The following is a 14,406-nucleotide window of genomic DNA, read 5'->3' as shown; positions in this document are numbered from 1 at the left end:
AATGATGCTATGATGATGCTATGGTGAATGGTGGTGGGTGGTGGTGATGGGTGATGGGTCAAAAAAAATTTTTATTTTAAAAATCAAATGGTATAAAAAATTTTCTTATTTTAAAAATCAAAAAAACTATTTTTACGAGTATGTAATTACTTAAAATGAAATAAAATCGGATTTAAGAGAGGATAAAAAATTGATAGATTATTTCATAATCAACTTATATTTATCGTTTCATCTTAGAATATTCAAGTGCAATTTACACTTTATACAAGCAATAAATTATATTAAGTAATCAATTATCACAACTAGCGTTTGCTTTACTGATTATTACATAAAAATATTTGCAACGTACATATAATTGTATATTAGCAAAACATTTGAGCGAATAATTTTATTCGTCCTATTAAAGGTAAAATTATTTGTACCAATTCTTAAATTTTTGACATATGTTATATCGGCGATATATTATAATTTTCCAAAATCGTAAAATTATTTGTTGCAAAACATAACAATTTATATATTAATCTCAACTTTCTGACATATAACTGACAAAATTACTTTAACATGTAAAGTAGGATATACATACGCGAATGAACAACAAATAGATATTAAATCAGACATTTCACTATTAAAATCAATATATATATATATATACCGTAAAACACAAATAGAACATTATACATTCAATTTACTTGTAAAAATGACTCTAAATTAAACAGAAAAACTAAATGAACACGAATGAACAAATTTGCTTCGTCGACGAATATATTCCATGTCTTGTCAGTAAATGAAAAGAAAAAAAACGCTGTATTCTCATTTCATTCTTATTGTAAACGTCCAAATTCTTGATTGTTTATCCTTTATTTAATTCTTAAATTTCGCATAAATCCATCTTAAACTGATTATTTAGTTACATTAAAGAATGTGGTGTTGAAGTATATGGACATATTCACGTATTCACTGAATGTCCTTCAAATCTATAGATGAAAAACGAAATTATTCTTATATTATCAACAATTTTCACTATCATTTTTGTCTCTTTTAAACAAATTAGTGATTTTAACAAAAAACGCGCGTTCACAGCAATCGTCGGACATCTTAACTGCGTCGCATACAGAAAATATCAAATTTATCTAAATATAAATATTCATTGCAAAAGAAACAAGCATACAATGTGAAATATTCTCATTCGTTATTCATTCACTTAATGTACACCCACTTAAATACGATTGATTTGTATACAAAAGCTGTATACAATCATGTCTTTGTTTGAATCAGTCATTAGCAAACCTTAACTTTAATTATTATTTTCCGTTTGACACAAAGATGACAAAATGTCTTCGTAATGTTGCATATTTGTCTCAAATGTTTCCAATTGTTTAGTGAGATCTCCTAATTGTTCCGCAAGCGTCCTTTCTTCCATGAAAGCTTGCAATTGTGGAGCGCTTTGACATTCTCGGTAAAACGCTCCTACGTCGCTATTGGTATTCGTGACGGCAAAAGGAGTTTTCTGTAACAATATTCAAAATTTGTTTCGTACATAAATGCAATATAAAATTTGCCCAAGCTATGAGAATAAAAATATTTTCCCTACTTGTACACAAATATATATAAAATATTAATTTTTATATATTAATTTCATTAATTGTTTTGCTGCGTATTATATAATTTTCAATTAAAAGAATGTAGTAATGTATACAAGAAATACAATCTAAAAAATATACATATAAATCTAAAAACTTGGAATTATTTTTTATTAGGATAAAATAATCAGAACTTTTAATAGCAATACTGCTTAAAAACTAATGTCATAAATTTCGTTACAATATTTTTTTCAATTCAAATTCCAGTATTATAAAGTAATTGTTTATAGACAAAAATATTTTGATTTCTCTACCCTTAAGATTTTGTATGTAAATATAAATATGCATATATTCTTCATATGCTTTAAATTTAAACTTCAAGTTAGTTAAATTTAAATTAAATAATTTAAAAAAAAATGCAAAATATTTGTCTACAATTAGAAGAAATACTGTTTCTCAACATTAGGCAAATTCCATATCGTAAAACGTAACATAATAAATTATCGTGATATCATGTTCGGATTAAGAGCATCAATTACCAAATCTACCATAATAAAATCATCGTTGGCACTAGTCATTGAACAACTACTTCTTCTAGAACCGTTTTGGGAGTCGCATTTCGAAGTTGTATTATCGTTATTAAGTCTTTCGTTATTTCCATTGTTGCTATCAGTTGTAATAGCTGCCATTGCAGTCTTTGCATTAGGTTCCACTAACGATATCGGAGGAGGTGACGTTTGTTTGGGTGTTAATAGTGAACTGAACGGTACATCCGGTATCACAAGATCCTCCTCGTTGACAATGACAGGTTTGTTTATTACAAATGCACCAACTTTAATGGTGTCGCTAAGTGACTTTGATGTTTCCTCGCTACATATTTAAATGGCATTAGCATATATTAAAGAGATATGTATATATTTTTTGTTAAATACTTATAAATGTTTCACACATGTTTACTGACCTTTGCTGATATCGTGCATGACGTGGACTCAAGTCTGAATGAAAATGATCGCTCTTAAGCATGATAGAATCTCGTCCCTTATGAGTGGGTGAGATAGTCATTTTTGTTCTGTAAGAGACTGACAGATGTATAGTGCCCACTGGAGTACACAATTGACCTACTCTTACATGTTTATAGTTATCACCTGTTGTAAAATAGATATTTAATAAAAAAACATTATATAGAAAATTAATACATAAGATATCAAAACATACTACATGTACAATTGGAAATAAAAAAAAATTAGTAATAACTCTTATAAAATAATTTATAGACCAAATATTTTTCACTTCGTCGTACATAAATTTTTAAATTTAAGTTAAAAAAAATAAAATAATTCTAAATTCTTGATTAATAAACTAACCTAAATTATGTAGCTGAGGCTCTCCCATGTATATCCGATAGCACATAGTATAAGAATCAGGTCCTTGCCGTCTGCTCAATTTGTAAGCAGGCGTAACTCTTGATACAGAAATCAAGGACTTTAATAAAATTCCCATTCTGCTATACACAGTATATGTCACTCGTATAGCTGGATCACTTTGCTCTGGCAAAACGCCAAAGCTCCAAGTTTCCAAAACCATCTTGTCACCCTCCACTGTTTTCAGAGAAATTTCTATGCATAGAGGTACAGCTGAACTTACTATCTCTGTGCATAATACCCTCTTAACGTCAGCTGAGACTTCTGGTAGTTCTTTTATTGCCAGATTAAACTACAACATTAGACAGATAGTTATTTAATTCGTTCAAATAATAAAATAGTAAAATTTTAAACAATTATATAAACCATCCAATTTATTTGGTTTAATCTAACATTTTGCATAGAGTTCTTTTTAAAAGATAATACAATTTTTATAAGATATACTGATAAAAAAAATTTATTTTCCTATAACATTAAAAAATAGTTTTTATAATTTTGAATTCAGATTTTTCAGAAAAGAAGTCTTTAAATATATTTTATGTCTAATTAAAAAATCCATCTGTAATTTTCTGATATTATTTTTAATAAAGAGATAATAAAAAAAATAATATAGAGATTAAAGAAAAAATTATTCTAGATATAAATTTTAGATACGCTAAATAAACAAATAATTAAAGAACTAAAATTTTTTATATTCTCTGAAGAGATGTTGTCCCTGATGTAAACGTCAAATCGATCCTGTCGTTTGTATACCCTATTTATTTCTTATTTCATATTCAATACATTTGAATTAAAAAAAATTATGTTAATTTTAATACATGATATATACTTTCTTTTGTATTGTATAAATATTTCTTTAGAAGTAATGCCATAATAAAAAAAGAAAAAATTTTAGTACTGATATTGTTAGCTGCAGCACAGTAATACTGCATCCATTTATTAACAGGTATATCTTGAAGACAAAAATAAATAAAAAAGAACGGAACATCAGAGATCAACAGGGTGAAACCAGATAAACTGTATGGATTAAAGCAAACTTTACTTTTACCCAGTCGCCGGCTGACGAGTCCGGCTTACACGTCGTGGTGACTTTCTGGCCCGACCTCGACTGCACTATGATGTGAACAGCTCTCAGCGCGAGATACTTGGTAAACTTCTCCAAATCCTTCTTGTCTTGCATGCTTAGCTGCGCTGACATTGTACACCCTGCTACAATTATGACCGCGGCACTGCGGGTGCTCTTCGGATACGCGAGAACGAAAGGTACGTCATAGCATCGTAACGAAACGGCACCGCATCCTCGACACGTGTAACCATGTCTCTCTCTCTCTCTCTCTCTCTCTCACGCAGCGGAGATTCAAGATCGCGGAATGCTTACGCGCGCCCAGTGCGCGTTCGATGCACCTTCTGGTCTTGGAACTCTTCGCACGGACTTCGGAATTCGTAAGTGGACTTGAGCGCACGAACGATACGCTTCCTTGGAAAATTCCTCAGCAAAATCGGCATCGTCGCGCGCTGCGACCTGCGTGTGACCGCACGACAGATGATGACCCTCGGGAGCTTCGAAAATCGTATGTCCACGTTGGTCTACGTTGATGAGAACGGTTTTTATCGAAGAAGACAAGAACAATCGACAGAGAAATTTGAGAAATTAAAGTTCACTTGCGTAAAAGCGAAATATATATATATATGTATATACACACATACAAGTACCAACGAGAAAGAATACTTTCTCCCTTCCTATCTTTGCGAAATGCAGAATGCTACAGCCACAAATCGATCAAGAGAGAACTACTCTCAACTGTCGTCGTAAGTCGTTACCGAGCGCTGAGCGTTGCCTTGCCCCCGTGCCCCGTAAAGTGGACCGTGGCTGCGGTTCATTCGTGAGCCGTGACACTACATTCTACAAATGCTTCGAAGCGTTTGATTGACCAATAGGAACAAGGAATTTTATGTATATTGACCAATCAAAAAATGCTTCGTAGCATTTTCAGATGGACTTATAGCTCGTGACTGAGTGTGAGTGCAACTTCTGATTGGTTGTCTTTTTTTTTGATGAATTTAGGAACACTTTTTATCGAGCTACCCTACCCTCTGCCATCTTCAGCACCGATTGTGGCGACGCCTACAGACAAAATTCTAACCACAGTGACAGATTGTCTTCGTCGAAGATACGATCTGCACTGGTAAGGTAATAGATATTGTTGCTGAGAGTCAGGCGCGTTTTCTTAAATTGGAAAATGAAACCCAAGACGGATTTATTGAATGAGCCTGCATGGAAGCAGCTGCAACAATATTTCGATAATAATGGCTCGAAAATAAATATATACAATATGTTTCAGCAGGATTCTAAACGTTTTGAAAAATTCAGGTACGTCTCTATTTTGTTTGAAGTGACCTTGAAATGACCTTTTCAAAAGTTTATATTTATGATTGAGAAAAAACTTTTAAAATATTTCATGATTCGCGTTTTCTATTATACGTGAAATTTTGTAATAAATCTTTAAACATTTTTCTATTAAATGTAATAAAAATAATGTATGCTCCTAGATAATTATTTTGCATCTTCACAACTGTAAATAGTTCTAAATTTTTGCAAATAAAACATTACAAATTACTGCAAGAAAACTAAATGTATAAAATTTGTACTGTAAACGTATAAAAATTATACTTAAGTAATTATGTAAAACAGCTTGGAGCTCCCTACTCCACAAGATGGACCGATTTTGTTGGATTATTCCAAGAATAAAATTAATGGAGAAGTACTTGGATTATTATTTAATCTGGTATGTAGAATTAATTTATGAAATTAATAAATTATTTTGGTAGAATATTCTTAATATTTTAATTATATTATTACATCATTCTGTAGGCTCGTACACGGGAAATAGAAGCTGCAAGAAGTGCCATGTTTAATGGTGAAAAGATCAATTTCACAGAGAATAGAGCAGTCCTGCACATTGCTTTGCGTAATAGAAGCAATACACCGATATTAGTAGATGGAAAGGATGTAATGCCTGATGTTAATGCAGTATTAGAGCACATGAAAAGTTTTACGAATGAAGTAAGTTTATTATTTGTTATTTTCTGTATTGTATACGTCTCGATATATAAAAAAAATGTTTATTTACAGATACTGACGAAACAATGGAAAGGATTCACTGGTAAACCTATTGAAGATGTTGTTAATATTGGAATTGGTGGCTCTGATCTTGTAATTCATACAAAAACAGTTTCTTTTTCATTATAATTGTTGGGTATTTATTTAAGATTTAATAATTATTTCTCTTTTTATACAGGGTCCACTTATGGTGACCGAAGCTTTAAAAGCATACAGCATTGGACCTAAAGTTCACTTTGTTAGCAATATAGATGGTACTCATATAGCCGAAACTCTCAAGAAGTTAAATCCAGAAACAACTTTATTCATAATAGCTTCCAAGACATTTACAACTCAGGAAACTATAACTAATGCAACTACTGCCAAGTTGTGGCTTTTGAAGGCATTAAAAGATGTAAGAGCAAAAGATGTTAAAATTTGACGTATTGACTATATTTAAATATAATCAATACGTCTACATAATATGTATTATCTCTTATCTGACATGTTAACGCGAAATTGTTTAGGAAACTGCAGTGGCCCGCCATTTTGTAGCATTATCTACTAATGAACAAAAAGTTAAAGAGTTTGGCATCGACGTGAAAAATATGTTTGGTTTCTGGGATTGGGTCGGCGGACGTTACTCATTGTGGTCAGCTATTGGTTTATCAATCTGTTTGTCTATTGGTTTTGATAATTTTGAAAAGCTTTTAAGTGGCGCTCACTTTATGGATCAACACTTTTGCACAGCGCCATTAGAGCAAAATGTAAGTATATTGAATGTAAGAAATTACGTTCTACCAAGTTAATGATTGTCAAGTATCAATCTCGAAAATAAACAATAAGTTATATAAAATATTTATTATCGAGAGTTTCATTTAAATTATTTACTGCACAAATATTAGTATATAACTGTGTGTAACATTATAACTGACTTGAAGAAACTGGAAGGTGATTCGTTATATATTTAATGATCTAATTTATTCTTTTTAGGCTCCTGTCATATTGGCTTTACTTGGGATATGGTATCATAACTTTTATAAGGCTGAAACACATGCATTATTACCATATGATCAATACTTACATAGATTTGCAGCTTACTTTCAGCAAGGCGACATGGAAAGTAATGGAAAATATATCACTCGTTCTGGAAGACCTGTAAATTACTCCACTGGTATGTTCTACATTAAACAATATGCAGAATATATAGATTTTTGATTAATTAAAATGTTATTTTTTTTAAGGGCCAATTGTGTGGGGAGAACCAGGTACTAATGGACAACATGCATTCTATCAGTTACTGCATCAAGGCACAAGACTTGTACCAGCAGATTTTATAATACCAGTTCAATCTCAAAATCAGGTGAATAATTTTTTATATCGTCGCTGTATTTAGACGATCTGTTATTATATATTTTTTTATTTATTGCAGATTGCTCCACATCACACAATTTTACTTGCCAACTTCTTTGCGCAAACTGAAGCTTTAATGAAAGGCAAGAATGAAAATGAGGCTCGAGCCGAATTACAAAAATCAGGACTGACCGCTGAACAAGTGGACTTATTATTACCACATAAATTGTTTGAAGGAAACAGACCGACAAACAGCATTGTAGTAAAGAAACTAACTCCTTTTATTCTTGGTGCTTTGATTGGTAAATATACACAATGATGACATATATAAAATAATTGATGAGATATATAAAATATCTGACAAATCGTGGTGCAATTAGTGATATAAATATTCTTAATATTCTGTTGAATACTTTCGTCGAAAATTACGCAACGATTAAAAAACGTTTAGTCCGTAAATTTTACTTATTTTTTCATGCGCAATAATTTCTTTGCTAATTGTATCACAGTTTATTATTGAATATTAATCTGCATTAAAGTACACTACACATTTACATAGACTATTATACTATATATAGTATCTACTAATTATTATAATTTTTTACTTTTTTAGCAATGTATGAACATAAAATTTTTATTCAGGGTATTATTTGGGATATTAATTCATACGATCAATGGGGGTAAGAAAAAATATTTTTGCATGAAATATAAAGTTTCCTGCCAGTATATAAAATTTCATTGCAATTCTAAAAAAAAAAAATAATATTTTTATATATAGCGTGGAGTTGGGAAAACAGCTAGCTAAAGCCATTGAACCAGAACTGGCTAGCGCAGAAAATATCACAACGCATGACTCATCGACTAATGGCTTGATAGCATTCGCTAAACGCCACAGAGCCTAGATATACTTATTTAGCTATATTCTTTGTTACAAGATGTTTAAAATAGAAACAGCTGAACATGAATAGCTCTGTTTCAAGTTATTATATTAGAGTTTATGTATATACTTGGCATAATTAATGAAAAAGGGATTGTAAAAAAGGGAATATTAAACGTAACTCTTTAAGATTTCTTTAAACTTGTTAATTCCTCATATTATGATCATATTGGATTTATGATGTCCATATGATATAGTATGTTTCAAAATGTATTAGAATTCTATAATTTATGTACTATAGATTTTCAATACTGTCGATACATTATGGAATGTACTTTTTAAGTTGTGGTATGAAGAATTAATTATTTTAATATTATTTTAATGTACAGAAAAAAAAAGAATTATATAATTCAATGTTGCAATATTATCAGAGCAATGTAATCAGAGAAACTACAGTTATGAAAATGATTTGATCACATTTAATTTACTTACTCAATTATATTTAATGTGATCTGAGATAATTGAATAGGAAGATATAAAAGATAGTTGTAATCAGCATAATGTAAATAAGTAAAATGTATGAGTAGTAATGCAATATATATAACATTATCCTCAACAGAACATTCAGTAGTTTCCTTGATCTATTTTTGGAATATGTTTTTCAGAACATTTTCTATTCTATATATATACATATTTATATCTTATTTTATATGTATATATACCAATGTTATCTTTTATTTTTTTTTTTTACGAATATTTTTCCTTACATTTAATATTAAGGCATATTTAGTATTACATTGTTTTGTACTTAAAAGTTAAAAAATGTAATTTTAAAGGATAGTGCACTTTAAAGAAAACTTGTGCGATTAACAGTGGCTGCTCTAATTTATGAAAGAGAAAAAAATTCAAATTTATTTAAAATAGATACTAATTTGGCATCAAGTGCACTCTTTTCTTTAAATAATTTTTTAATTATACGTTTTCCGACAAAAAGATAATGCAGGAAATCCAAAAAAGCGCCATAATTTTTGATTTTCAAATAATAAATTAAATACGTACATATAAATAAAAAATGTGAGATTTTCGTATAGAAATATGTTTCTACCATGTTTATGTAATCATATACTCTAAATTTAAAATAAAATTTTATTGAATTCAACGTAATCTAACCTAAATTAACTTAACCTAACCTTTATTAATCCTGTGGAAATTAAATAAAATGACAAATTTAAGTTAAATTAACTGCGTTATCTTAGATTTGAATGTTTACATTTCTATGTTGTTCTATTTTTCTTTAATAATTCAAGATCGGCTATTTACCGATATTTACCGATTTTTGTTGTCATTTTCAGTTTTTGAAATAGGTACATCCGAGAATCATTCTCATCCTTGTCGTATCAACTATCATGCCGCCCAAGTTATTGGAGTGTTTCGATTCGACCAAGTATCTTTTCCAATTTTAAACAGACACGTGTATCATAATTCATAGAGTGGCATTGTTAAGTATTGTTAAGATAAGGTGAATAAGGTGTCCAATCAATTCAATTCGTTCCTTCGGCAGCGATCTTCCGTAACCTTTTTCCGTGTTCGAAGTGCATCAATCAGCGTGGATTAGCGTGACGCTTAATGCTATGAGATTTATGAGAAGCAATCTCATCTAGCCGAGAGAAAGAATGGAGTTGTTAGTTGCGCAGTATACTCAACTCGAGGAAAATATATTGCGAAATATCAAACGCAATGGCATAGAGCATCGGTAAGTCATTGTTCGTGTTCTTTTCCAACAGCGAGTTAACCTTGCAACGACGTTTAGACGTTTATCGCGACTATTACTTACGTTTGCAACCAGCAATAATGAAACGATTATCGTTCCAATTGATATCAAGCGGCGTAACACTTTAGCATAACGTACATTGCGCTCTTGTAACTTGACAATGACAGTCATTGATTATTCTAAAATCAACGATTGAAGAGGACTTCGACAAAACTTTTATTAATTTAACTAGACTAGATTAATTCAAATATATAGAATAATATTTATGCGAAAAGAAAAATTAGATTAGAGGCAAACTTTGCTATAAGCACTACTACTTTGATCAAAATCTTAATCCTTTCCATGCATATTGAATAACAAAAAATTTATAATTTTATTAACAAGATGGTGTATTTGCTTGATAAGTTAATTTAAAGTTGATTCAAGTTGTCCTACAAGGCTGAATTTATGTATTTGTGTATTGTATATGGACTTACCACATTTCGCAGGCCAAATGCAAGCAGTGGATTATGGCTAGGCGCTTTAGTTGGCCTGAGTGCTGTGGTTACGATATTGAGAGAAGATAGCAGTTACTCCGAGATATGTCTCTTTGTAGGAACTACGGGCTTCGGTCTCGTTCTCTGTTCTCTATGCCTTTACGCACGGCTTTCGATGAAACAGGTTGTAGCCAAGGACTTTCATGCAGTATACTTTGTACCTGCGATTATAACATCTGTACTGTTTTTACTTGCTGCTAACAAAGGTATATCAATCCGCAAATTATTCTCTTTATTGGGCAAAAAAACCCTGTTAATTGATACAAATAATGTGTTGCTACATAGAATTGAATAGTAATATACACCTATAATTCTTATTATATTTTTATATTAATTAAATAAGAACAGGACTGTTGACGAGTGTCACATGGGGTCTGACTGTCGGAAGTTTTGGCACATGGGGCGTTTTACAATTGATGTCAGCTTTTCCACGCTGCTTTACAATGGGAGAAGCCACAGTGGTTACTCATAGTTTTATTTTATTCTTGATGTCGATTGTTACCAATTTACCCTTACGATATCATTTACCTCCAATTCATGACAATGATATAAGCACAGTTTTGTTGCAGGTAATAAAATACAAAAAGTAATATATATATATATATATATATATATATATATATATACATATCTTACCTTTTTTTACATATATACATTATATGTTGCAGGTTGTGATATTGTATGTAATATCGATATGCTTCCTGTGTGGATATTTTCCTGCTCTTCACAGCACAACATACTTTTATTTAATGATAATCAGTCTCTTGTGTTTTGTAACTCTTCCGATACTTTACATTATTCTCGATCAAAATCCAATATCATGGATAGTTTATTTTGCTTTTAACAGTCATCGAAGGGTAAATAACGATATAATACTACAATTTATGCTATTTTTAAAATAAACGAGTCATAGATAAGACATAGATTACAAATAAGATTAAGAAATTCTTTAATTATCAATCTTATTTTATTTTCTTATATTGCAGATTGCAATATTTATGTATTGGGCAGTGTGTTTTTTGTTAAGTATCTTTATCATAATCTATCAGATATCGTCAAAATCCCAAGCTACAAATTCGACTAGAAAAAATTTTCATATATTAGCCACATTTGTATATATTCCTGGCATGATATATGATCCTTCGCTATTGTATCTTGCTAGTGGTGCGATGTTTATAATATTTATCGCTCTTGAGGTACTTATACAATATTATTATAATTTATTATATATTGCTGTACATATATTATAATTATTATACATGCCATATTTGTGGTTGCGTTCTGTTATTCACTGTGTACTGAAAAACTACAATATATAAACAGTAACGTGAACTGTAGATTTTCAGTACTGACAGTGAATAACGGAACGTAGCCTGTATAATGTAATTCTCATTTGTTTTTCTATATTTGATGTGATAATTCTTAATGATTTTCAGGTAATTAGATTTTTAAAAGTTCCGCCTTTGGGAGAAATTTTACAGCAAGGATTTATTGCATTTGTCGACGAAAAGGATAATTTACTTTCATTAACACCTGTATATCTATTGTGTGGTTTATCATTACCCCTTTGGATGCCAACTAATAATTTGACGCTAATGGTATTACTTAGCGGCGTGCTGACAGTAGGGATTGGTGACACTGCTGCAAGCTTTGCCGGTAACAGATGGGGTGCACACAAGTGGCTCGACACGGAAAAAACTATCGAAGGCACCATCGCATGCATATTTTGCCAAGTTTGCGTAATATTCACGCTAACATGCTGTGGTAGATTTCGATTTTTGTATCTTCCTAACACCTTTTGTTTTTCAAAACTGGTTTTGCTTATTCTTAATTATTTATATTTTGCTAGGTTTTGTGGATAATTATCAGTTACTGTTGAGAAGTATTTTGGCGACTGTATTAATATCGTTGATCGAGGCACGCACAAATCAAGTGGACAATCTGGCTCTGCCATTATTAATGTATGTATGTTTAATGATATAAGCGCGTACGTCGTTCTTTCCAATTTGATAAAAACTCGATAGCTTAAATTAATTTTTTTTTAAGAAAATTATCATAATAACAATCGTAGATACAATCATTTCATTATATAATTATTTTTGATTGCTTTTTATAATGAAAAGTAAGGAGATGTATAAGTAACTTATGCAGAACGTATGGAACATTTTTTTTAATGCTGATTCAAAGTAAAACTTATATTTCATTGATACATCTAATTGTCGTATTGTTTAACAAGTTGCCATATAAATGCATAGGCAATTAGCCTATATGATTGAAGATTGCAATATAAAGCTGATAGAAACTGCTTAAATCACAAGCGATTTTAACGTTATTCTAATTTACTTATTTGCACAATAATACGCGTAATTAGCATATTTGATAGAAAGACAAACAAATAAGGATAGTTGTGAATGCAATTATCTTTATATATGCTATGTCGTTAAGTGGTGATGTACAAATATTTATACTTACAACGGTGTAACACGTTATATATTTTTCTGTATATATCTATATATATATATATATATATATATATATATATATATACATATACATATACATATATGTAACATATATAACTTATATATTTATCCAAAGAATCAACGTGTAAAAAAAATCATTGATAAATGCGATCAATGCGAATGTAATGAAGACAGATGTTATGCATTTAAACTTTATTAATTTACATTTACTTAAAATCTGCGAAATACCGATTATGTGCCTGACATATTTCGCTTTCATTCCTTACAAGCATTTTTGTATGTGAACCGTGTAAACTTTCTGATAAAAAAAATTATTATGAATAAAGAGTTATTTTTCTATTTTATCGATGATTGTTCTTTAAACTGTTTATCTATTCATTTATCTATATATATAATTTTAAGAGAAATTTTTTAATGAATATGTATCTAGAAAGTCTAATTTTAATGAACCTGATCTCCAAGTTTCCTTCATTTTATTATTATTATTCAATAATAACTGAAGTCACTAGATTCCTTTTTTTAAAGCAGGGCGAGTGTAACGATTTGGAATAATTATAATTATTAATTGAGATATTTATTTTAGTATTTTATTGACCACACAGCCTTAAAATCTCAGTTGAGAAGCGGAATGATTACTTAAGCGAAATCTGATTTGAAATACAATTTATTGATTAAAGCAGCGCTATAAACGTTATTTGGAAATTGTCTTTTTCAAAATCAAGATAGTTACATGTACATGAAACATGCTCATGTTACGTCAGAAATGAATTCAGCCATGCTAACACAAAAAAAAAATTTTTTTTATTTCAATTTCGAAAAATTGATTATTTTAAAGAAGCACCTGACGCTACTTTAATCAATATTGTATCTCAAGTCAAATCTCAAATAAGTAACCGTTCCTTCTTTTAAGGACTTCTCAGCTAAGTACAGTTTCAATCGATCAGAGACAAATTGAACCGCCCGCGTCTCAAAATATAAAATTCCATTCTGAGTATCTCATCTGACACTCTTGAAATGAGATTCGAATAATGACTATAAATATGGCCCTTTTCAGTCCTTGGATTCTAAAATATTAGTCTGGTCTATCGATATTCAGATAATCCAATATATCGGTATTCTCTCGTTCGCACAGAATGATTCCACATGAGAGGTCATTTGTATTCGATCGCCTTCACGGTCCAAGAAAATGACAAATAGATACATATGTTATATCGCTACATACTACTTATTTGTTTCTTATGGCGTGTGTATATGTGTGTATGTATATATAATATATATATATATA

The 14,406-nt window shown here is 30.3% G+C and overlaps 3 protein-coding genes and 1 long non-coding RNA gene across 9 annotated transcripts; 2 read left to right on the top strand and 2 right to left on the bottom strand.

The window, feature by feature from the left end:
- Nucleotides 1-734: 734 nt before the first annotated feature.
- Nucleotides 735-4,913, bottom strand: LOC105455173 (autophagy-related protein 13). Of its 5 annotated transcripts, none has more exons than XM_011698278.1 (6): nucleotides 4,705-4,902; nucleotides 4,044-4,588; nucleotides 2,945-3,293; nucleotides 2,542-2,725; nucleotides 2,120-2,450; nucleotides 735-1,507 (listed from the first exon to the last, which is right to left on the bottom strand). In XM_011698278.1, exons 2-6 carry the CDS (start codon nucleotides 4,197-4,199, stop codon nucleotides 1,295-1,297), a joined length of 1,233 nt encoding a protein of 410 aa, XP_011696580.1. In that variant the 5' UTR covers nucleotides 4,200-4,588; nucleotides 4,705-4,902; the 3' UTR covers nucleotides 735-1,294. The 5 variants fall into 5 exon arrangements, with proteins under 5 accessions (XP_011696580.1, XP_011696581.1, XP_011696584.1 ...); XM_011698279.1 differs by having other exon boundaries at nucleotides 4,709-4,902; XM_011698282.1 differs by having other exon boundaries at nucleotides 2,129-2,450; nucleotides 4,044-4,913.
- A 214-nt stretch (nucleotides 4,914-5,127) lies between these two features.
- Nucleotides 5,128-8,952, top strand: LOC105455169 (glucose-6-phosphate isomerase). Its single transcript, XM_011698275.1, has 11 exons — nucleotides 5,128-5,372; nucleotides 5,694-5,787; nucleotides 5,874-6,065; nucleotides 6,135-6,215; nucleotides 6,301-6,516; nucleotides 6,629-6,868; nucleotides 7,095-7,275; nucleotides 7,346-7,464; nucleotides 7,534-7,756; nucleotides 8,068-8,134; nucleotides 8,233-8,952. Exons 1-11 carry the CDS (start codon nucleotides 5,242-5,244, stop codon nucleotides 8,354-8,356), a joined length of 1,668 nt encoding a protein of 555 aa, XP_011696577.1. The 5' UTR covers nucleotides 5,128-5,241; the 3' UTR covers nucleotides 8,357-8,952.
- On the bottom strand, nucleotides 8,714-10,639 carry LOC105455170. Of its 2 annotated transcripts, XR_975091.1 has the most exons (3): nucleotides 10,579-10,639; nucleotides 10,166-10,281; nucleotides 8,714-9,988 (listed from the first exon to the last, which is right to left on the bottom strand). It is a non-coding gene; the product is annotated as an uncharacterized LOC105455170 (long non-coding RNA). The 2 variants fall into 2 exon arrangements; XR_975090.1 differs by lacking the exon at nucleotides 10,579-10,639 and having other exon boundaries at nucleotides 10,166-10,568.
- On the top strand, nucleotides 9,985-12,847 carry LOC105455172 (dolichol kinase). The gene is made up of 7 exons (XM_011698276.1): nucleotides 9,985-10,084; nucleotides 10,591-10,844; nucleotides 10,987-11,207; nucleotides 11,307-11,495; nucleotides 11,625-11,834; nucleotides 12,075-12,402; nucleotides 12,488-12,847. Exons 1-7 carry the CDS (start codon nucleotides 10,005-10,007, stop codon nucleotides 12,619-12,621), a joined length of 1,416 nt encoding a protein of 471 aa, XP_011696578.1. The 5' UTR covers nucleotides 9,985-10,004; the 3' UTR covers nucleotides 12,622-12,847.
- Nucleotides 12,848-14,406: the final 1,559 nt, after the last annotated feature.

The sequence above is a fragment of the Wasmannia auropunctata genome, unplaced genomic scaffold (assembly GCF_000956235.1).
Source record: "Wasmannia auropunctata unplaced genomic scaffold, wasmannia.A_1.0 LD335921.1, whole genome shotgun sequence".
Classification (NCBI taxonomy): Eukaryota; Metazoa; Arthropoda; class Insecta; order Hymenoptera; family Formicidae; genus Wasmannia; species Wasmannia auropunctata.
This window is presented reverse-complemented; position numbering and strand designations above follow the sequence as displayed.